The 24,196-nt window shown below is 40.8% G+C and overlaps 1 protein-coding gene across 2 annotated transcripts in view; it reads left to right on the top strand.

Annotated features, from left to right (window-relative positions):
- CALCRL (calcitonin receptor like receptor) overlaps window positions 1-24,196 on the top strand; it is a 363,980-nt gene that overhangs the window by 199,855 nt on the left and 139,929 nt on the right. Inside the window, exon 2 of one of the 2 annotated variants that reach the window (XM_063430194.1) lies at window positions 10,664-10,753. The exons of the other annotated variant lie outside the window; for it this stretch is intronic. Coding sequence (XP_063286264.1) covers window positions 10,703-10,753 — 51 coding nt within the window. The 5' untranslated portion in view covers window positions 10,664-10,702. The remainder of the gene's footprint in view (window positions 1-10,663; window positions 10,754-24,196) is intronic. 2 annotated transcript variants of the gene reach the window in all.

Below are 24,196 nucleotides of genomic sequence, written 5' to 3'. Positions count from 1 at the left end.
TGCGACTGTGCCTTCATTGTTAATATCTCAGAGACATACTATACATCAAAATGTAGGTCTGGGTCTTGTGATTCTCACAATATAAAGCTCTTCACTGTAGGAATTATAGTTTTTAAAATACGACCGTTTGAAGATGGCAACCGCAAAAATACTCTGACCTTTGCCAGGCTGCAGCAGCAAGTGATGTCATAGACAAAGCCTTTTACACCTGCTAATGTTTTTATAACTGGATGTTTTAATGTAACTGTGAAGCCCTTTGGGCAACAACATTGCAATTAAATGTGCTATATAAATAAATAATAACAGTTACTCCGCCCACTCCAGTTGTAGACTACTGGTGGAGGCAAGAACACTTCACAATTTCCCCAGAAATTGTAGCTTTTCTAGTTATTATTATTATTATTATTATTCTTATTGTAGCCAAATTTGCCACCCTAACTCCTCCCACAGTTTTTACACTACATAGACAAAAATTTACCAAAACGTGCAGATTGTTCCCGATCGCGTTGCTATTACTTTGTGGAACGTTTCGCTGAATGGTTCTCGGAATATCGTCGTTCTTGTGGCGAAATTTGTCCCATAGGAATGAATGGCAAAGCTAGAGTGGGAGCTGGCAAAAGCTGAAAAATCAGGACATGATTTCTAAACTGCCACTACTCCCTCATTTTCAAGCCCACCTACACAAATCTTATATCAAAACGTTCAGCTATCCCTGCTGCCACTAAAAATGTCCACGGCTAAGCCATAGTCCTGATTGTTTTCGCAATATGACCATTTGTTTGCAACTCACGCCTTCCATTGACATTCATTGAAACTCCACTCTGCAAAGCTCACATTTGAAGGGCAATTTCTAAACTGCGACTGTGCCTTCATTGTTAATATCTCAGAGACATACTATACATCAAAATGTAGGTCTGGGTCTTGTGATTCTCACAATATAAAGCTCTTCACTGTAGGAATTATAGTTTTTAAAATACGACCGTTTGAAGATGGCAACCGCAAAAATACTCTGACCTTTGCCAGGCTGCAGCAGCAAGTGATGTCATAGACAAAGCCTTTTACACCTGCTAATGTTTTTATAACTGGATGTTTTAATGTAACTGTGAAGCCCTTTGGGCAACAACATTGCAATTAAATGTGCTATATAAATAAATAATAACAGTTACTCCACCCACTCCAGTTGTAGACTACTGGTGGAGGCAAGAACACTTCACAATTTCCCCAGAAATTGTAGCTTTTCTAGTTATTATTATTATTATTCTTATTCTTATTGTAGCCAAATTTGCCACCCTAACTCCTCCCACAGTTTTTACACTACATAGACAAAAATTTACCAAAACGTGCAGATTGTTCCCGATCGCGTTGCTATTACTTTGTGGAACGTTTCGCTGAATGGTTCTCGGAATATCGTCGTTCTTGTGGCGAAATTTGTCCCATAGGAATGAATGGCAAAGCTAGAGTGGGAGCTGGCAAAAGCTGAAAAATCAGGACATGATTTCTAAACTGCCACTACTCCCTCATTTTCAAGCCCACCTACACAAATCTTATATCAAAACGTTCAGCTATCCCTGCTGCCACTAAAAATGTCCACGGCTAAGCCATAGTCCTGATTGTTTTCGCAATATGACCATTTGTTTGCAACTCACGCCTTCCATTGACATTCATTGAAACTCCACTCTGCAAAGCTCACATTTGAAGGGCAATTTCTAAACTGCGACTGTGCCTTCCTTGTTAATATCTCAGAGACATACTATACATCAAAATGTAGGTCTGGGTCTTGTGATTCTCACAATATAAAGCTCTTCACTGTAGGATTTATAGTTTTTAAAATACGACCGTTTGAAGATGGCAACCACAAAAATACTCTGACCTGTGCAAGGCTGCAGCAGCAAGTGATTTCATAGACAGGGCCATTTGCACCTGCTAATGTTTTTATAACTGTATGTTTTAATGTAACTGTGCAACAACGTTGCAATTAAATGTGCTATATAAATAAATAATAACAGTTACTCCGCCCACTCCAGTTGTATACTACTGGTGGAGGCAAGAACACTTCACAATTTCCCCAGAAATTGTAGCTTTTCTAGTTATTCTTATTATTCTTATTATAGCCAAATTTGCCACCCTAACTCCTCCCACAGTTTTTACACTACATAGACAAAAATATACCAAAACGTGCAGATTGTTCCCGATCGGATTGCTATTACTTTGTGGAACGTTTCGCCGAATGGTTCACGGAATATCGTCGTTCTTCTGGCGAAATTTGTCCCATAGGAATGAATGGCAAAGCTAGAGTGGGAGCTGTCAAAAGCTGAAAAATCAGGACATGATTTCTAAACTGCCACCACTCCCTCATTTTCAGGCCCACCTACACAAATCTTATATCAAAACGTTCAGCTATCCCTGCTGCCACTAGAAATGTCCACGGCTAAGCCATAGTCCTGATAGTTTTCACAATATGACCATTTGTTTGCAACTCACGCCTTCCATTGACATTCATTGAAACTCCACTCTGCAAAGCTCACATTTGAAGGGCAATTTCTAAACTGTGACTGTGCCTTCATTGTTAATATCTCAGAGACATACTATGCATCAAAATGTAGGTCTGGGTCTTGTGATTCTCACAATATAAAGCTCTTCACTGTAGGATTTATAGTTTTTAAAATACGACCGTTTGAAGATGGCAACCGCCAAAATACTCTGACCTGTGCAAGGCTGCAGCAGCAAGTGATGTCATAGACAAAGCCTTTTGTACACCTGCTAGAGTTTTTATAAATGTATGGTTTAATGTAACTGTGCAACAAAGATGCAATTAAATGTGCTATATAAATGATAACAGTTACTGCGCCCACTCCAGTTGTAGACTACTGGTGGAGGCAAGAACACTTCACACAATTTCCCCAGAAATTGTAGCTTTTCTAGTTATTATTATTCTTATTATAGCCAAATTTGCCACCCTAACTCCTCCCACAGTTTTTACACTACATAGACAAAAATTTACCAAAACGTGCAGATTGTTCCCGATCGCGTTGCTATTACTTTGTGGAACGTTTTGCTGAATGGTTCTCGGAATATCGTCGTTCTTGTGGCAAAATTTGTCCCATAGGAATGAATGGCAAAGCTAGAGTGGGAGCTGGCAAAAGCTGAAAAATCAGGACATGATTTCTAAACTGCCACTACTCACTCATTTTCAAGCCCACCTACACAAATCTTATATCAAAACGTTCAGCTATCCCTGCTGCCACTAAAAATGTCCACGGCTAAGCCATAGTCCTGATTGTTTTCGCAATATGACCATTTGTTTGCAACTCACGCAGTCCATTGACATTCATTGAAACGCCACTCTGCAAAGCTCACATTTGAAGGGTAATTTCTAAACTGCGACTGTGCCTTCCTTGTTAATATTCCAGAGGCATACTATACATCAAAATGTAGGTCTGGGTCTTGTGATTCTCACAATATCAAGCTCTTCACTGTAGAATTTATAGTTTTTAAAATATGACCGTTTGAAGATGGCAACCGCCAAAATACTCTGACCTGTGCAAGGCTGCAGCAGCAAGTGATGTCATAGACAAAGCCTTTTACACCTGCTAATTTTTTATAACTGTATGTTTTAATGTAACTGTGAAGCACTTTGGGCAACAACATTGCAATTAAATGTGCTATATAAATAAATACTAACAGTTACTCCGCCCACTTAGTTGTAGACTACTGATGAAGGCAAGAACACTTCACACAATTTCCCCAGAAATTGTAGCTTTTCTAGTTATTATTATTATTCTTATTATAGCCAAATTTGCCACCCTAACTCCTCCCACAGTTTTTACACTACATAGACAAAAATATACCAAAACGTGCAGATTGTTCCCGATCGGATTGCTATTACTTTGTGGAACGTTTCGCCGAATGGTTCACGGAATATCGTCATTCTTGTGGCGAAATTTGTCCCATAGGAATGAATGGCAAAGCTAGAGTGGGAGCTGGCAAAAGCTGAAAAATCAGGACATGATTTCTAAACTGCCACCACTCCCTCATTTTCAGGCCCACCTACACAAATCTTATATCAAAACGTTCAGCTATCCCTGCTGCCACTAGAAATGTCCACGGCTAAGCCATAGTCCTGATAGTTTTCACAATATGACCATTTGTTTGCAACTCACGCCTTCCATTGACATTCATTGAAACTCCACTCTGCAAAGCTCACATTTGAAGGGCAATTTCTAAACTGCGACTGTGCCTTCATTGTTAATATTCCAGAGACATACTATACATCAAAATGTAGGTCTGGGTCTTGTGATTCTCACAATATAAAGCTCTTCACTGTAGGATTTATAGTATTTTAAATACGACCGTTTGAAGATGGCAACCGCCAAAATACTCTGACCTGTGCAAGGCTGCAGCAGCAAGTGATGTCATAGACAAAGCCTTTTACACCTGCTAATTTTTTATAACTGTATGTTTTAATGTAACTGTGAAGCACTTTGGGCAACAACATTGCAATTAAATGTGCTATATAAATAAATACTAACAGTTACTCCGCCCACTTAGTTGTAGACTACTGATGGAGGCAAGAACACTTCACACAATTTCCCCAGAAATTGTAGCTTTTCTAGTTATTCTTATTATTCTTATTATAGCCAAATTTGCCACCCTAACTCCTCCCACAGTTTTTACACTACATAGACAAAAATATACCAAAACGTGCAGATTGTTCCCGATCGGATTGCTATTACTTTGTGGAACGTTTCGCCGAATGGTTCACGGAATATCGTCATTCTTGTGGCGAAATTTGTCCCATAGGAATGAATGGCAAAGCTAGAGTGGGAGCTGGCAAAAGCTGAAAAATCAAGACATGATTTCTAAACTGCCTCCACTCCCTCATTTTCAGGCCCACCTACACAAATCTTATAGCAAAACGTTCAGCTATCCCTGCTGTCAATAAAAATGTCCACAGCTAAGCCATAGTCCTTATAGTTTTCACAATATGACCATTTGTTTGCAACTCACGCAGTCCATTGACATTCATTGAAACTCCACTCTGCAAAGCTCACATTTGAAGGGCAATTTCTAAACTGCGACTGTGCCTTCATTGTTAATATCTCAGAGACATACTATGCATCAAAATGTAGGTCTGGGTCTTGTGAATCTCACAATATAAAGCTCTTTGCTGTAGGATTGATAGTTTTTAAAATACGACCATTTGAAGATGGCAACCGCCAAAATACTCTGACCTGTGCCAGGCTGCAGCAGCAAGTCATAGACAGGGCCTTTTGTACACCTGCTAATGTTTTTATAAATGTATGGTTTAATGTAACTGTGCAACAACGTTGCAATTAAATGTGCTATATAAATAAATAATAACAGTTACTCCGCCCACTCCAGTTGTAGACTACTGGTGGAGGCAAGAACACTTCACACAATTTCCCCAGAAATTGTAGCTTTTCTAGTTACTAAAATAAATAGTTAAAGGACCACTATAGTGCCAGGAAAACATACTCGTTTTCCTGGCACTATAGTGCCCTGAGGGTGCCCCCACCCTCAGGGACCCCCTCCCGCCAGGCTCTGGGGAGAGTAAAGGGTTAAAACTTACCTTTATTCCAGCGCCGGGCGGGGAGCTCTCCTCCTCCTCTCCGCCTCCGATCCTCCCTTTCGGCTGAATGCGCATGAGCGGCAAGAGCTGCGCGCGCATTCAGCCGGTCTCATAGGAAAGCATTTACAATGCTTTCCTATGGACGCTTGCGTGCTCTCACTGTGATTTTCACAGTGAGAATCACACAAGCGCCTCTAGCGCCTGTCAGTGAGACAGCCACTAGAGGATTTGGAGGCTGGATTAACCCTATTATAGAGTGCCTAGAGTGGTCCTTTAAGTACAATACATCAGTGGTAAAAATTTCTTTAACATATTTTGTATATATCCGTGAAATTTTCTAGGAGTTTGTATCTAGTTCATTATAGATTATGATTTAGTTATTTTCAGCTTTATGTTGAGTAATCTTGAGTGATTTCTAATTAGATTATAACAACTTTAACCATGTATGGTTCCATTCATTATGAATTGAATATGGTGAACTCTGTGTATTAATGAATTAACTATGTAATTATCAAGACAGGATTAAGTATTATCTACTTGCAGCAGCTAAAAGTAGTCACATTTCAGTTTAATGAGGGCTACAATTAAGCTAGCCACTGATATTATAAACTTAAAGACAATAAGCCATTACATTGAGTCTAATGTGCATCAACTGCCTGGCGTGGGAGTCCTTTAGTTATGGGAGTGATACTCCCTGATTATTTGGGATTATTTAGCAATGTGGCACTTTAGTTACTAGCGACATTTTTTATATAACTCCCTTTACTCCTGAGTAATTTAGCATACATGCTGGTGCCATGGTATTATCCCTATAACAATTTCTATACTATGTATATAGATGTATTTATGTTATTATGTACTATTTATGTGTTGTTTGTATTTTTAATTATTTTCTATCTATCAACATACCAGTTATCCTGATTACGTTATTTGCAGACAGACCACGTCAATTATGACCTCACTCCACCTTGTTTTCACCTTCCAATGAACATCTGATCACTGCATATTTAAAGGCTGTTTTTTTCACTGTTTAATTGTCTTGATAAAAGTCCTGATGGGACTGTAACATTGACACTTTTTACTTGAAATTTTTGCTGCAATAAAGAAGCACTATTTTTGAACCATATCAAGTCCTGTGAGTGCTTTCCTACAAGGTATTCTATATTATGGCCAGGATTAGCACCAAGGCATTACAAGACCGGGAGCAGTGAGTGCGGGACACGAGGAGTGTGTGTATCTATATATACCGTATTTTTCGGACCATAAGGCGCATCGGGTTATAAGGCGCAATATCATTGATCGACTGCTAACGGGTTTATTTTCATACATAAGGCGCACCGGGTTATAAGGTGCACACATTAAATGAAACAAAACTCTGATAAGTCAAACTTTATTCAGCTTAATGCGGCCCAATTTCCCGGTATCCTGGTGGGCCAGTGGGGCCCTGCAAGCAGTGCAGCTTCGTAGCTTACCAAGTTCGTGCTAAAACATGTTGACAGATTTTTGAGCGCCGTGTACCACATAAAATTGGTTCCGCATTATAAGGCGCACTGTCGATTTTTGAGAAAATGAAAGGATTTTAAGTGCGCCTTATGGTCCGAAAAATACGGTATATATATATATATATATATATATATATATATAAAAATTCAAAAATCTCTGGCACTCTTCCCCCACAAACTTCGAATAAATCTCCGACCAAGGTGCCTCTCCGTGCAAATATGTAATCCAAAAAAATGAGAGCACTCACTGGTTTTCAATCAATCTTGTGTATTAAATATACAACATATAAATCAACATTTCGACCGTCAAACGGTCTTTATCAAGATCTTGATAAAGACCGTTTGACGGTCGAAACGTTGAATTATATGCTGTATATTTAATACACAAGATTGATTGAAAACCAGTGAGTGCTCTCATTTTTTTGGATTATATATCTATCTATCTATCTATCTATATATATATATATATATATATATATATATATATATATATATAAAACATAAAAATAAATAAATGTAAAAATGATTTTAAAAACGTATATATATAATTTTATTCTAAATGTATTTTGATATTAATATATATATCAAAAAACACTTAGAATGAAAAAAAAAAATATATATATATATGTATATATATATATATATGTATATATATATATATATATATATATATAAAAATAATACGAAGTATATATATATATATATATATATAAATGCATATACATAATTACATAAATAATTTCATAAATATACACGTAGACTTCAAATCTATAAATACGTATATATACAGTCAGGTCCATAAATATTGGGACATCGACACAATTCTAATCTTTTAGGCTCTATACAACACCACAATGGATTTGAAATTAAATGAACAAGATGTTCTTTAACTTCAGACTTTCAGCTTTAATTTGAGGGTATTTACATCCAAATCAGGTGAACGGTGTAGGAATTACAACAGTTTGTATACGTTCCTCCCACTTTTTAAGGGACCAAAAGTAATGGGACAATTGGCTGCTCAGCTGTTCCATGGCCAGGTGTATGTTATTCCCTCATTATCCCATTTACAAGGAGTAGATAAAAGGTCCAGAGTTAATTTCAAGTGTGCTATTTGCATTTGGAATCTGTTGCTGTCAACTCTCAATATGAGATCCAAAGAGCTATCACTATCAGTGAAGCAAGCCATCATTAGGCTGAAAAAAACAAAACAAACCCATCAGAGAGATAGCAAAAACATTGTGGCCAAATCAACTGTTTGGAACATCCTTAAAAAGAAAGAACGCACCGGTAAGCTCAGCAACACCAAAAGACCCGGAAGGCCATGGAAAACAACTGTGGTAGATGACCAAAGAATTCTTTCCCTGGTGAAGAAAACACCCTTCACAACAGTTGGCCAGATCAAGGACACTCTCCAGGAGGTAGGTGTATGTGTGTCAAAGTCAACAATGAAGAGAAGACTTCACCAGAGTGAATAGAGGGTTCACCACAAGATGTAAACCATTGGTTAGCCTCAAAACCAGGAAGGCCAGATTAGAGTTTGCCAAACATCATCTAAAAAAGCCTTCACAGTTCTGGAACAACATCCTATGGACAGATGAGACCAAGATCAACTTGTACCAGAGTGATGGGAAGAGAAGAGTATGGAGAAGGAAAGGAACTGCTCATGATCCAAAGCATACCACCTCATCAGTGAAGCATGGTGATGGTAGTGTCATGGCGTGGGCATGTATGGCTGCCAATGGAACTGGTTATCTTGTATTTATTGAAGATGTGACTGCTGACAAAAGCAGCAGGATGAATTCTGAAGTGTTTCGGGCAATATTATCTGCTCATATTCAGCCAAATGCTTCAGAACTCATTGGACGGCGCTTCAAAGTGCAGATGGACAATGACCCGAAGCATACTGCAAAAGCAACCAAAGAGTTTTTAAAGGGAAAGAAGTGGAATGTTATGCAATGGCCAAGTCAATCACCTGACCTGAATCCGATTGAGCATGCATTTCACTTGATGAAGACAAAACTGAAGGGAAAATGCCCCAAGAACAAGCAGGAACTGAAGACAGTTGCAGTAGAGGCCTGGCAGAGCATCACCAGGGATAAAACCCAGCGTCTGGTGATGTCTATGCGTTCCAGACTTCAGGCTGTAATTGACTGCAAAGGATTTGCAACCATGTATTAAAAAGTGAAAGTTTGATTTATGACTGTTAATTTGTCCCATTACTTTTGGTCCCTTAAAAAGTGGGAGGCACATATACAAACTGTTGTTTGTTTCATTTAAAACCCATTTTGTTGGTGTATAGAGCCAAAAAGATTAGAATTGTGTCGATGTCCCAATATTTATGGACCTGACTGTATTTAAATTCTACCTGCATATTTATGTAATATTTTTACATAATGAAGTAATGTTATTGATTGCAATTTGATGGACCTGTCTGACAACCCAGGCTGAAAGTCCAGAGAATTGAATGTGCTAGCACTGTATTTAACCCTGTAGCTTTCCATGACACCCTAAAACCTGTACTGTAGTGTTTTTGAAAGTTACAGGGTCAAATATAAGGCTTGATTTTTCAGGTTTTTCCACATTGAAATTAGCCAGATTGGTTAGGTTGCCTTTGAGAGCGTATGGTAGCCCAGGAATGAGAATTACCCCCATGATAGTATGCCATTTGCAAAAGTAGACAACCCAAGGTATTGCAAATGGGGTATGTTCAGTTTTTCCTAGTAGCCACTTAGTCACAAACACTGGCCAAAAATAGCGTTCATAATTGTTTTTTGAATTTTTAACACACAAACAAATATAAATGCTAACTTTGGCCAGTGTTTGTGACTAAGTGGCTTCTAAAAAAGACTGGACATACCCCATATTGAATACCCTAGGTTGTCTACTTTAAAAAAAATATGTACATGTGAGGTGTGATTGAGAGATTTATGACAGATAACAGTGTTACAATGTCACTAATGATACATTTTAGAAATATATATTTTGAAACAGCAATGTCCTACTTGTACTTATAGCCCTATAACTTGCAAAAAAAAAAGCTAAGAACATGTTAACATTGGGTATTTCTAAACTCAGGACAAAATTTAGAAACTATTTAGCAAGGGTGTTTTTGGCGGTTGTAGATGCTTAACAGCTTTTGGCGGTCAAAGTTAGAAATTGTGTGTTTTTTAAATTTTGTCATCATATTTTATAATTATTTTTATAGTAAATTATATGATATGATGAAAATAATAGTATCTTTAGAAAGACCATTTAATGGCGAGAAAAACAGTATATAATATGTATGGGTACAGTAAATGACTTAACGGTAAGAAAATAGAAAAACGGTCTGGTCACTAAGGGGTTAAACCATATTGCTAGAGAATGCAAATATGCTTATATATATTTACACATGCTAGAATTGCTGATTTTCTGATGCAGCGTAACTCAAGTGGAAAATGCTTTTATTTATTTTGGACATTATGTTTATACAGCACTATAGGCTTGTTATAATCATATACAAATATTACTAGCTTGCCACTCAGAATAACATATGATATATTCAGTTAAAACATTTTTTTTCTCTTTGCAGTAAATGAAATTGGATTTTTAACGTCTGTCAAGATCTAAAATGGCAAAATATTGCGTTTTTTTCCATCTTTTGATTATATATTTCACAATGGTAAGTGTTTCTGTGAAACATTTTACTTAAGTATCTAATGCATAAGGACTGGGGTTCAGTAAAGCAGGCTTGACACTTACCTTCAAGGTTTTATCAGTTTATTAGGTTAAAAAGCGTTTTGGAGTGTATTAGGATAGACAGATTGCCAGTATTTGTGGTGTCTTAGAAAGTAAGCTTTAAATATATTTTGCATTCCAGTATGCATAGACAGCACATTATTGAATGGAAACATAAACAAATATTTTTGCTTGACAGGAAAAAATGTTAAAAGAAATTTACCAAATAATGAGGTTACCTGTAAGAAAAAACTACTGTAAATAAATGACATGTCATAATATGTAGCATTTATATTTCCCCACATATTCTACAATCAACCCATCAATGTTATATCAATATAATTTTATTATCTGTCTTTGTATGTGTCTGTGTATGAGGATGACTGTGTATGTAGGCAGTGACTGTGTATAGGTGAAGGGACAGTATGTGAGTGGTTAATGTAGGGGTCTGACTTTAGGTAAGGTGACTAGTGTGGGTGATTGTGAGAGAGTCATTGTCGGGGGATGATTGTAGTAGACTAGAGGATTGTCTTTCTGAAGGTGACTGTGATGGGTGGGGGGGTTAGTCTGTCTAGGGGATTTTTGTGTGCATCAATCTGGAAATGCAGACACTGATCAATAAGGAGGGACGGGTGAGTTCCCAGCAGTTTAGTAAGGATAGAAAACCTCGGCACTTAAGGTTGTATCCAAAAATAGCAGAATTTATTTCAGGAACAGGTACAGCAATATTTTGACTCATTGTTTTGAGCCATTATCAAGCTTTTATTGTTTGTAGGAGGATGACTGAAGGAGGGTGACTGTAGAAAGGAGTTACTTGGGGGGGGGGGGGTGACTTGGTTGCGGGTGACTGCGAGGGGGCTGACAGGACAGGGAAAAGAGGCAAATATCCAATTCTGTGGTGATACAGTGGAGGTCCCTGATGGTCCAGTGTGATAAGCTTCTGGTCTGCACCCTCTGTGGATCTGTGAATGCATTAGTAGTGATCTGTACACAGATATAGTGCAGGCCTGCAACTTCCTGGTTAGTGCAAACAGTGGAGGGCTATTCAGGGAGATATAGCCACTGCTTTTATCAAGACTTCTGTACATGTCTCATAAAATAGTGCAGTGTTACCGTAGCATAACACTCATTTACACATTAGCGTCACATGATGATCCCATTTACGGGAAACTCTAACATGATTCAGAGTGTATATAGGGATCTAGTGTGTGTATGTGTGTAGATGATCCAGAGTTAGTTAAGGGAACTAGTGTGTGTCTGGAATGTAATGTGATGATGGGTGCAGTATGTGTGTGAGGGGCGTAGTGTGTGTGTGTATATAAAAAATAATCCTGCACTCCATATAACCTGCCCGGTGTTTGTCAGGCCGAAATACAGAGATAAACAATCCAGATAGCACTCTTAGGACTTGGAATAAGTATAACACTTAGCTTTTAATTAGCTCTAAAAATAGGTTAATTTACCTATTTTTAGAGCTAATTAAAAGCTAAGTTTTATACTTATTCCAAGTCCTAAGAGTGCTATCTGGATTGTTTATCTCTCTCTCTCGCTATATATATATATATATATATATATATATATATATGTTTGGAAGTATTGTTTGTGTGTGTGTGTGTGTTGGGGGGGTTCAGTGGGTGTGTGTTAAGGGTGTAGTGTGTACGTGTGAGGGGTGCTGTATGTGTGTATGTGAGGGGTAAAGTGTGTGTGTGTGAGATTGATGCTGTGAGGGTGCTGTGTGTGAGGGTGATGTGTGTGTATATATATGTTAGGAGGGATTGTGTGTTGAGGGGTAAAAAAAACCCCAAAAAACAGGCATTATATCCCCCCGGGCTCTCACACCATTCCTGGTGGTGCTAGTGGTGAGTGAACTCTAGCCTGCGAGGTTAGAGTTCACTCTCGCGAGATCGGGGTCATTGCCATGGCAACACTCCGGATCTCGCGAGAGGAACCCGGCAGAGCTGCAAGACAGAGCTCCACCGGATTCTCCTCTCCCTCCCTAGCCGCATGTATTTGATCTTCCCACCGGCCCATCATGGAAAATAGTGGGGCCGGTGTTCACATTGTGCCAGCCCTGCATGGATCAGCCGGGGAGATCCTGTGACCTCCCCTGCCAGCCTCGGCCCATGGACATCGCAGCCCACCGGGCATTTGACCGGTGTGCCCGATGGCCAGTCTGGGCCTGGAATTGAGTAAAGAAAGATTATAAAAAATATGAAGCCTCCTGTCATGTTAGAAAATTACGGACAGCAACTACAAAAAGCAGCTTCTGCCCTGGAGTGTAATTCCTGGCAAACATAGGCAATATACATATTGCACATCAGTTAGGGGAGATGAACAAGCAGCAGCTGTACAATATTCAATGCACATTAAATGCGAAGACCCAGTGTAATATATGGCGCTATCACTTTGGTATCCTCTTCCAATTGGAACAGAGAGAGTGTCAGTCTCTAATAGTAATAAAAATCAGTTAAAGCAGCACACACATTCCAATTGCTATGATAGACCACTGCTTTATCATTTAAAGGGAAACTCGCTAAGCACCATAACAACTTTGCAGAGAGTACCATGTAACCACTTTCATCTGGTAACCATTGAGATGAAGTGGTTATGTGGTATGCAGAGTGTCCTTTAAAATTGCAGCTATTTGGAAAATTTGGTGGGTCAGAAAAAATAGGGCACATACAAACAATAGTTACACATACAGCCAAAAAAATGAGAGTCTGCTACTAAGTTGCTAATGTTGCTCAGCTAGTTTCTGAATCAGAGGTAAAATGATACAATGTGGATAGTACCTCTGTGACTGTCAATGACGAGATCTCACTTAACTGGGGGGTGGGCACGGGGAAGAAAGACTGAACTAACAGGTCCCCCAAACAAGCAAATAAAGAATACGCCAAAAACGGAACCCGAACAAGCCATGCCCCCACATTTACGTATCGTCATGCAATAGGTTGACACATTGTCTGTATGCGAGCATGTACTTTTAACCATCTAAGTACCATGACTGAAAACGAAAAAATGTCGCTGGTAAAGATGGCTAAATAAACAAAGGGTGCAAAGCCACGTATATATATTGTTGAATATAAGTAATCACCCCAGTAGTGACAGGGGAGATACACCTTAATATTAGGAAGCATGGGATAAATTATTTTTACACACATATCCAATTAATATCTGGAATAGAGGCCATATACAGCATAATCAGGTACAGTAATTACCAGACAGTCTTGTAAGGGGCTTGCACCAATATGTGTATAATTTCCCTATAAAAATGATAAGGTTTATAGAAGATTTAGGAAAAATATACATGTTGATTCAGATCAATGTACCACGTCCAAGTACGAGACCTCTGATACTGGCAATGAGGGTACAAGTACATCCTCAATACCCCCCAACAGCACCCAAACAACAGGTATCCTGAAAAAAGGGGTAGTTTTTTTTTAGGCCAAAACCCCCCGGGAGGGGGAACCTCAATCACAATACAGACAGACAAGGTACAGGGGGAGGGCACGAAACGTTATTGAACATCAACACTAAAGTCATCAATCTCTCCGATAGTGTCAGGATCCCGCGGGCGGCTGCGAGGGGAGGCTGCAGTCCGCTCGCAGCACTCACCCTACAGCCGTCCGCGGGTCCTTTCCCGGCATACGCTCGCTGGGCGGCATCCTCCCAGCCTCGGATGCCGCCCGCGTCTTCCTCTCCGTCCCCCAGCGGCAGCATGCATGACACTGAACGCTGGGGGACCGCCCACTCTTGTACACGCCACGGTCAGCCACCTGACCCGGCGTTAAAGACACAGTACGACAATCACAGTGGGAGACATAGATATCTCCCACGTGTGATTGCTAATTCTGATTGGAAGTTATCCAATCAGAATTAACCACAGGGTTTAAATACTTACCTTTCCTGTTCCTCTCTGCCCTGTTGTGGTCTTTGCTTGCTAGTATTGATACTGAACTTGTGTTTCTGGTTACGTACTCTCTGGCTTGTTAAACTGACTTTGTGACTTTCTCCTACCCTTTGACTTCGGCTTGTTTCTCGTTATCCTGTCTTCTGGTTCCCCTTACTCGGCTTGTCTCCTGACTATTCTGTGTGTGCTTAGCCTGGCCACTCTAAGGTCCGGTACTGCACCTTTTCTGTGTGTGTGTGTGTTAGCGTGTTAGGTTCCCCGAATTGTGACAGATAGGGCATTAACCAAACCCCAAAACCAGGTGCTCATGAAAGGGCTATCATTTGTTCCCGTCCCTTCTTTTAACAGATTCGAATGGGTGAAAGATATTCACCTATTCGGGAGAAGGTTAGCCCTTCATAAGTTTTTTCTCACTGAAAAGGAGAAAAGACTTGGCGTTCAATGTTAGGGAATATCAATGTCTTAACAATCTAGTGTCTCTTCTAGAGGAGAATGATGATGCAATCACATTGCCCTATACTGACCTACGGCACAAAAGCAAATTTACCCCTAATATCAGAGACTTTAAGAACATTGATATGTTCGTTGACTCAACTTGTAATATGATACAAAAGATCAGAGTTGATTCTTTACAACCTCGACCACATAGTAATCTCTCTAGCGGTGAGTGTCGGGCCCTTTGTGACCTGCAGGGCAATGAGAACATCATCATTAAACCTGCAGACAAGGGGGGGAACATTGTGGTGTTAAATAGATGACACTACATATAAAATATTATACACAGACCCTTCAGTTAAATTTCTGTCAGACCTAAAGGGACTCTTGGACTCAGCGTTTGATGATGGAATCTTGGGGAAAGACGAATATGCATATATCTATGTTAAAAGCCCGACCGTGTCAACTTTTTATTGTTTACCCAAGGTGCACAAACAATATACGAATCTAACAGCTAGACCAATTGTGTCTGGGTTGAATAACCTGACGTGCAAAGCTAGTGTAAATAAAGACAAAATACTTTGCCCCTTCGTAAAAAAGTTACCCTCATACCTTAGGGATACAAAGGATACACTGAAGTGCCTAGCCTCTATTAATCTACCAAGAGATGCTTTGTTGTGTAGCTTGGATGTGGAAGCTTTGTATTCGTCGATCCCACACTCCCTTGGACTAATGCACACTAGACACTATTTGAGACACGTGGGTCTAGACACCAACAACATACTTCCTTTGTGCTGGATCTGCTGCAATTTGTGTTGACCCATAATTTCTTCCTATTTAATGGTCAATACTACCACCAGGTGCAGGGTACAGCTATGGGTACATCTTGTGCCCCATCATATGCTAACCTGCACCTGGGTTGGTGGGAAGAAAATGTGGTCTTCTCTGACAGTAATATTGAATACAGCAAATATATCTTGTTATGGAAAAGATATATAGATGATGTCCTCGTTGTCTGGACAGGCACGGGGGACTGCTTTACGGCATTCGTGGAGAGATTGAACTCCAATGACTTGAACTTGAAGTTCACGATGGAAATTGGGGGTTCCTCTCTCAACTTTCTAGACTGTACCTTTAGCACTAATTCTAAACAAAACATTGAGACAACACTTTTCAGGAAACCCACTTCAACTAACACTATGCTGAGATGGGAGAGCTACCATCCGACCACTTTGAAGAGAGGTATCCCGGTTGGACAGTACCTCCGGCTTAGGAGGAACTGCTCAACCGTGGAGGAATTTATTATTCAGGCCAAGTCACTCAAAACCAGATTCAAGGAGAGGGGATACCCCAATCGCTGTTTAAAGCATGCATATCAGAGAGCATTACACAGCGATAGGATGGAACGCCTTAAAGATAAACCTGTACTCAATGAAATAGCACCTATTCGTTGCATTGCGAACTTTGACTCTGGTTGGGATCAGGCCAAAAAGATATTGGGGAGGTTTTGGCCACTCATATCCCAAGATCCCCAGCTCAAAGGAGTTGTGACCCCCTACGTATCTCTTACAGCACGTAGGGGCAGAAATCTTAAGGAGGTCTTAGTACCTAGCCACTTTTCCTCCAAAAAGATTGGCCAAAATTGGCTCTCCATACAAGGTACTTATAAATGTGGCAGATGCGTGGCCTGTAGGTATATGAAGAAAGACTCCAAATGCCTTACAGATTTAAGTGACCAAAGTGTGTGCAATGTTAAACAATTCTTTAATTGCAACACCAAAGGGATAATATATCTCCTGATTTGTACATGTGGACTCAGATATGTGGGTAAAACCATCCGCCCCCTAAAAAGGAGGGTCATGGAGCATATACACTCTGTTAGAAACTTTAGGGACACCCCAGTGGCGAGACATATAAGAAGTCATCATCACGAGACCCAGGAGGTGTCAAGTTTGCAGGGATTGAGAAGGTACTTCTGGGACATAGAGGAGGTGATTTAGACCTTACCCTCCTCAAAAGAGAATGCTACTGGATACATAGGTTCAAAACTTTGGCCCCCAATGGGTTAAATGAAGGATTTACCTTTACTCCCTTTATTGAGAAATTAGATCATCAAGGATATAGCTAATACAATTTCATCTTAATATATATATACACTTTCTATAAATACTGTAAATACTTTCTTTTATTATTTTCAACATTAATTTGCTACATCGGTGGTTTATAACTTCTTAACAGTTGACACATTATAAATCCACTTTTTTACGATCAATGAAATATAAGTAACTAAGTTTTTACACAACTGATGCACCTTTGGATTACTTGTCTGGGTAGAAGAAGAGTCCAGAGGTTTGAAGTGGTTCCTTGAATAATCTGAGAAGGTTAACCATCTTCCTTGGACTCTAAGACGGCGTCAATGGGGTAGCCCACCATAATCCATTACAACCCCAGACTATTGAGAGGCATATCCACTATCATAGTACAGTAAATCAGTTTAATAAGGAAATTATGCACATATTGGTGCAAGACCCTTACAAGACTGTCTGGTAATTACTGTACCTGATTATGCTGTATATGGCCTCTATTCCAGATATTAATTGCATATGTTTGTAAAAATAATTTATTCCATGCTTCCTAATATTAAGGTGTATCTCCCCTGTCACTACTTGGGTGATTACTTATATTCAACAATATATATATGTGGTTTTGCACCCTTTGTTTATTTAGCCATCTTTACCAGCGACATTTTTTCGTTTTCAGTCATGGTACTTAGATGGTTAAAAGTGCACGCTCGCATACAGACAATGTGTCAACCTATTGCATGACGATACGTGAATGTGGGGGCGTGGCTTGTTCGGGTCCCGTTTTTGGTGCAAACAGACAGCACACGCCCCCTTAATTCATTGGCGAAATTGAGCTATAAAGAAGCCACCGGTGTGTGAGGACTCCTGTATAGCCTCAGAAGAAGGCGCGATTAGCAGCGCCGAAACACGTGTCAGGCAGCAGGTAGCTAGGTTAGAGAGGTGTTGGTGCTCCAGTCGTTCTAGTTTTCGTTAGCTAGCAAGTTAGAAGTCTTTGCTTCCACTGCCCGGATTGGTCTTTGTTTTCTGAGAGTTGTGGGTCATTAGGGGTATTCTTTATTTGCTTGTTTGGGGGACCTGTTAGTTCAGTCTTTCTTCCCCGTGCCCACCCTCCACATTGTATCATTTTACCTCTGATTCAGAAACTAGCTGTGCAACATTAGCAACTTAGTAGCAGACTCTCCTTTTTCTGTTTGTATGTGTTACTATTTATCTCCCTCACATGTAGTATTATCTTGCTACGTTCTACCCTATAAGACTTTCCAAGTAACTATTAGGGGTTCTGCTGGGAGTGTTATTAGCCATCCATGATTACAGATGGGAGCATTATCACAAGTTGTTATCACTTTGAAGTAACGGCACGAGTACTGTATTGTGACCCCCTTTCCTTTCAAGATTGTATCGTTCCTATCCAGGAGATACCTTTAGGTTATATATCCCATTTAGGAGATACGATCTCACCTATCTACACCTATTGTTTAATTTTTAATATTATTTTTGTTGTCCTTATTTTCTCATTATTAGTATGAGTATTTTATTACAAGTAACTATTAAAAGTTATGTTTTATATATATTTACGATAATTTGTTAGGGGCGCCCTATTTTTTCTGACCCACCAGGTCTGTTTTTTTCTTTGTTATACACACATATCTGAAGGTTATCCCCTATATTGGTCGCCCCTGACACACACCTAGCTGGTTCCCCTAGGGGTATCTAGCTCTCTTATTTGGAAAATGTGTTGCATCTGTTAATTAGCACTTCAGCGCTGTTAGGCAAACAATTAAAACATTTGTGTAATATATAAATGATATATTTATATATATATATATATATGTATTAAGGAAGTTTGGCCTGTCATTGTGGGAGGGGCTTAAGTTAATTCATTCACCTATATAAGGTAAACCCTTACCTGACGCCATACCGCTCGAGGTCAGCTTCTGAATGCACTTCCGGTTCATCCAGTCGCCATTTTGGAATACCTTTTGCTTTTTCACGAGGTCTTCTATGCTGAGCTGTGTCCAGGAATCCAGCCGCAGGCTTTTCCATCCGACCAGCTTCTTGCTTCTTTCCATCGCTGCAGATAACGTCCTACTGACTCGCAAACCGTAAGTTGACCTACCCGTTACGCCAGGCAACAGTCCCACGGCATCATTCACGGGTCAGGTCCTCACTTTACGGTTAAGTTCGGTTCTAACAATGCTACACTCTGCATGTACGGACAATCTGTTAGAATATACAGCTGTTCGTTTACACGGCCATTTTGTTCATATCCAGGCTCTATGTATTTAGCCCCGCTCGGGCATTCGTATACTCCCGAATAGGAAACATACTGTAACTCTCAATCGGGCAGACAGCTTTGTTCGTGCATTTCAACCGCACGAACGGAATCCATGTGTTCTGTTTCTGAACAGCCTGTGCGTACAACCGAACGCTAATAACATGTGTCTCTATCTAAACTATAGATCTTGCCACACGCAGGCTTTTCGCATTCTCCCGAACGGATACATGCTGTATAGATCTTTTTCATGTAAAGTAATTGCCGTTTCGTGCAGTTCAACTGCACGAACGGAAAAACCTTGGGGTGACAATTTATTTTCTGCAAAAGCGCCAGCTTTCACATACTCCCGAACTAACACACTCTGTACATATGATTTATGTAAAGTAACTGCCAATTCGTGTGGTTAATCGCACGAATGGGCAAAACCTGGGGTAAAACTTGTTTGCATTTTCTTATATATTACCTGCCTTACGGGAACAGCGGGTACCTATATATTGCCTAAATCAATCATGTACGTGCTTCACATACAACCCTAACACAAGACTCATGTTAAATATACTACATTAAGTCCACCGGGTTACAATATTATTCGCCTAAAGCAAAACTCCTGTACGAGCTCAATTGCATGTTTAATTCATAAATGTTACAATACTCCAAGAACAACAGGGGCTCTACCGACACTGCCACCTACAGGTCTGTCAAATACATTGATAATTTACTGAGATTTTACAAACATCATCTCCACTGACCCCTACAGGTCACAACCAAACAGCAACTTTTCACATACCAATCACTATACTACCAAACTTATATACGTACACATATTCTCATACAGTAGCCAATAAAATTTACCCGGTATTCCATACATATACAAGCAAATACCACACAATGGCTTATCTACACATATATCTCCCCTAAACAAATATCTGATCTCCCACGGAATAGTAATAGCGTACTGGCAATTAGGGTCATAGGGGCCAATAGTTATTACCCTCCTTTCTCTGCACTGTGCTTCAGATTAGTGGTCCCGCGATGCCAACACATCGCCTCATACTCTGAGGCATACACCCCTCGAGCCACTCGTGAGCTTGACACCTCGCATGATATAATAGAGAGGGCCTAAACTGTCACTCCCCTTCCTAATTTCTGGTTACGGTCAACGAGAGGCCAACATCCTGCCACTACGTTTGGTGGCCACAAAATCCCATCGCGCCAACGCATAGATAGAGCCTCTCAAGCCACTTGGCAACTAGCAGGGCCTCACCAGTCACCAAAAAACAATAAGCATAATTGTTGTTTCGGCTTACGGCATAGCTAGCAAGCCAGTACTAGACCCCTTGGTTCAAAATATTAATTTCTATCTTATTATTTAAGTATGTCTCAAGAAGGTGGCGAATAATTATGTATTCCTAGCACCCCAGCTAGAATCGAGACACCTTCACGTAGGGGAGATGTTGCCAGTCCAGCATCAATCAGATCCTGGACAATCCCATGCATCACCACCGAGCTAAGGAGGCAACAAATCCCCTACCCTGCCACGGCAGGAAAAGTTATTCACACTCCTCCGCACAGCAACGGACAACACGGAGGCAGGGGAAGGCCCCAGCAACACCAACTCGGGTGACATCCAGGTTATGCTGGCCTCGCTCATGAACTCCATGAGCAAGGTTAAAGGACCACTCTAGGCACCCAGACCACTTCAGCTTAATGAAGTGGTCTGGGTGCCAGGTCCAGCTAGGGTTAACTAATTGTTTTATAAACATAGCAGTTTCAGAGAAACTGCTATGTTTATCAATTAGTTAAGCCTTCCCCTTTTTCCTCTAGTGGCTGTCTCACTGACAGCCGCTAGAGGCGCTTGCGTGATTCTCACTGTGAAAATCACAGTGAGAGCACGCAAGCGTCCATAGGAAAGCATTATGAATGCTTTCCTATGTGACCGGCTGAATGCGCGCGCAGCTCTTGCCACGCGTGCGCATTCAGACGACGGGGAGGAGAAGAGGCGGATCGGAGGAGGAGAGCAGGAGGAGAGCTCTCCGCCCAGCGCTGGAAAAAGGTAAGATTTAACCCCTTTCCCCTTTCCAGAGCCGGGCAGGAGGGGGTCCCTGAGGGTGGGGGCACCCTCAGGGCACTCTAGTGCCAGGAAAACGAGTATGCTTTCCTGGCACTAGAGTGGTCCTTTAACGATAGACTGGCTAATCTCGAGGCGATCACCACAGCCCTCACCAAGGCTGGCCTTCCCGATACCGCACAACCGGCACCGACCAAACCTAGGTGCACTGGTACTATTAACTCTTCCGATACTCAGGACGTTAATCCTGCACACATGATCCCAGCACACATTAAGAGAGACATCCTGGATGGTAAAGATGTCAACCTAGCATCTCTACTAATTGCCTCCCAGGATGTGGTGGAAAATAAAACATATGTATGATGAAGTATCTGTGGTGGTCAGATCCAAGGACTCCAGGTTAAACCGGAAACTGACCATCCCTGAATTTGTTTTGGCATTTGGTATATTTAGAGATGTAATCTGTGAATTGTACCCTAATAGAAGGGAAGAATTTGACCGTTACATGCACAAGCTGGTGGACCTGAGAAACAAATATGGTGGTTCGGCTTTTTATGACTACCATAGGTCGTTTTCCACCAAAGTGTCTGGTGCTCTCACCCAGTATGGTACCCGTATCAACTGGAGCAGACTAGATACAGAAATTTTCTGTAGGCACTTAGCAGGTCTCAAAACACTGGCTTGTGCATCCTGCTCCTCTACTACCCACACTACAAATTTTTGTTCAAGCACGGCAGACAACCTCAATCAGTCACCTAGCACTAGCAACGCTTCTAGAACTGAGAGAACCACCGGAGACAAATTGGGTCGTCCCATCATTTTCTTTGGCAAGTCACAGATTTGCAATAATTTTAATGTGGGAACATGTAGCTTTAGTGCATGTAGATTATTGCATATATGTTCAAAATGTTTCAGGGCAAATGCAAAAACCATGTGCCCAAATAAAATGTACCCGAAACCGTACCTAACATCTGTTAACATTCATGCTTTCTCAGCACTACTGACTAATCACCCCTTCAGACATTTGGTAGATTTTCTAATTTCTGGATTTTCAGAGGGGTTCCATACAGGCATCATGCATATGCCCACAGGACAGCTAGAATGCGCTACCTTACAATCAGCGCAACAGAACCCAACGGCCGTAACCACACTCATAGCCTAAGAACTGGCAGAGGGGTTTTTGTTTGGGCCTTTCAAAACCCCACCATTTACTGCATGGCACACAAATCCCATTGGGATTGTCACAGGGAAATCTCCCCTTAAACAGAGGATCATCATAGACCTATCAGCCCCACATACCTCTACTACCCCAAGTCTCAACTCCCTCATTCCCTCTGAAGAGTTTTCCCTACAAAATGCCACTATAGACAGCCAAGCAGGGGTCGTAGCCTGGTTATGTAAGACAGACATTACTAATGCCTTTAAACTACTACCAATCTACCCTACACTCTGGCACTTACATGGGATCAAGTGGGCAGACAACTATTATTTTTTCTCCCGCTTAACCTTTGGGTCAAAAAGTAGCCCCAGAATCTTCAACACATTTGCAGAAACACTTTGCTGGTTGTTACTAAACATCTCCAGATGCCCCATAGTCATCCATTATCTAGATGACTTTCTGCTGGTTGAAGATAACTCCTTTTAGGCTTCTGTGGGGAAAGAAGCCATTAGTCTGTTTGATCACTTGGGTGTCCCAGTATCCCCTAAGAAAACCAAAGGTCCAGACACCATCATTACATTTCTGGGCATACAACTTGATTCAGCATCCATGCAATCATCATGCTGCGTACTTGCAACCGCAAGGAACTACAATCTCTTCTAGGTTCCTTAAACTTTGCCATGCGCATCATACCACAAGTTCGGGCTTTCATATCCAGACTTCTTTGTCTTTTTCCACATTTACGACATGACGACCATAGACTGTCCATAGATATTCAAGCCACAGCAGACCTGCACATGTGGAAGAAATTCTTAACCACATGTAATGGTAAAAGCTTGTTCCTCCCAGGATTGTCTGACATGTCACCAACCATATGGTCAGACGTGGCGTCTACCACGGGTTTCGCAGCAATCTTTGGGAACGAATGGCTTTGGGGTAGGTGGCCTGAAGAAGTCCACGACTTGGAAGGCTTTTTCACAACCTGAAGAAGTCCATGACTTGGAAGGCTTTTTTCAGCTCTTTTTGAGATCTACCCCATTGTAGCGGCTGCTGTGGCATGGGGGCATTTATGGTCAGGATTGTCAGTTCGTTGCTACTCAGACGACCAGGCCTCATGTCACATCATTAACAAAGGCCGTTCGTCATCCCTAACAATCATGAGATTTCTCAGGAACCTCACTTGGTTGGCAGCATGTCACAATTTCTTCTTGGTTTGCTTTCATGTTCCAGGCATTTGTAACATAGCAGCTGACAGTGTGTCTCGTTTCAACTTTCAGGCTTTTCGTCAAGCACTCCCTTCAGCCGCTCAAGCAGCCACAGCCACCCCTCTGTTCCAACAGCTAACCATGGACTAGAATTAATTATGCAACATAACGTTTTCCAGTCATTAGCCGACCTATTAGACTCCAAACCTTTCCACTCTACCACCAACTCAGTCATCAAAGCTGCAATGTAC

Source organism: Pelobates fuscus, chromosome 8, assembly GCF_036172605.1.
Source record: "Pelobates fuscus isolate aPelFus1 chromosome 8, aPelFus1.pri, whole genome shotgun sequence".
In the NCBI taxonomy this organism is placed as follows: domain Eukaryota; kingdom Metazoa; phylum Chordata; class Amphibia; order Anura; family Pelobatidae; genus Pelobates; species Pelobates fuscus.
The sequence above is the reverse complement of the archived record's forward strand: the minus strand, read 5'-3'. Positions and strand labels throughout refer to the sequence as shown.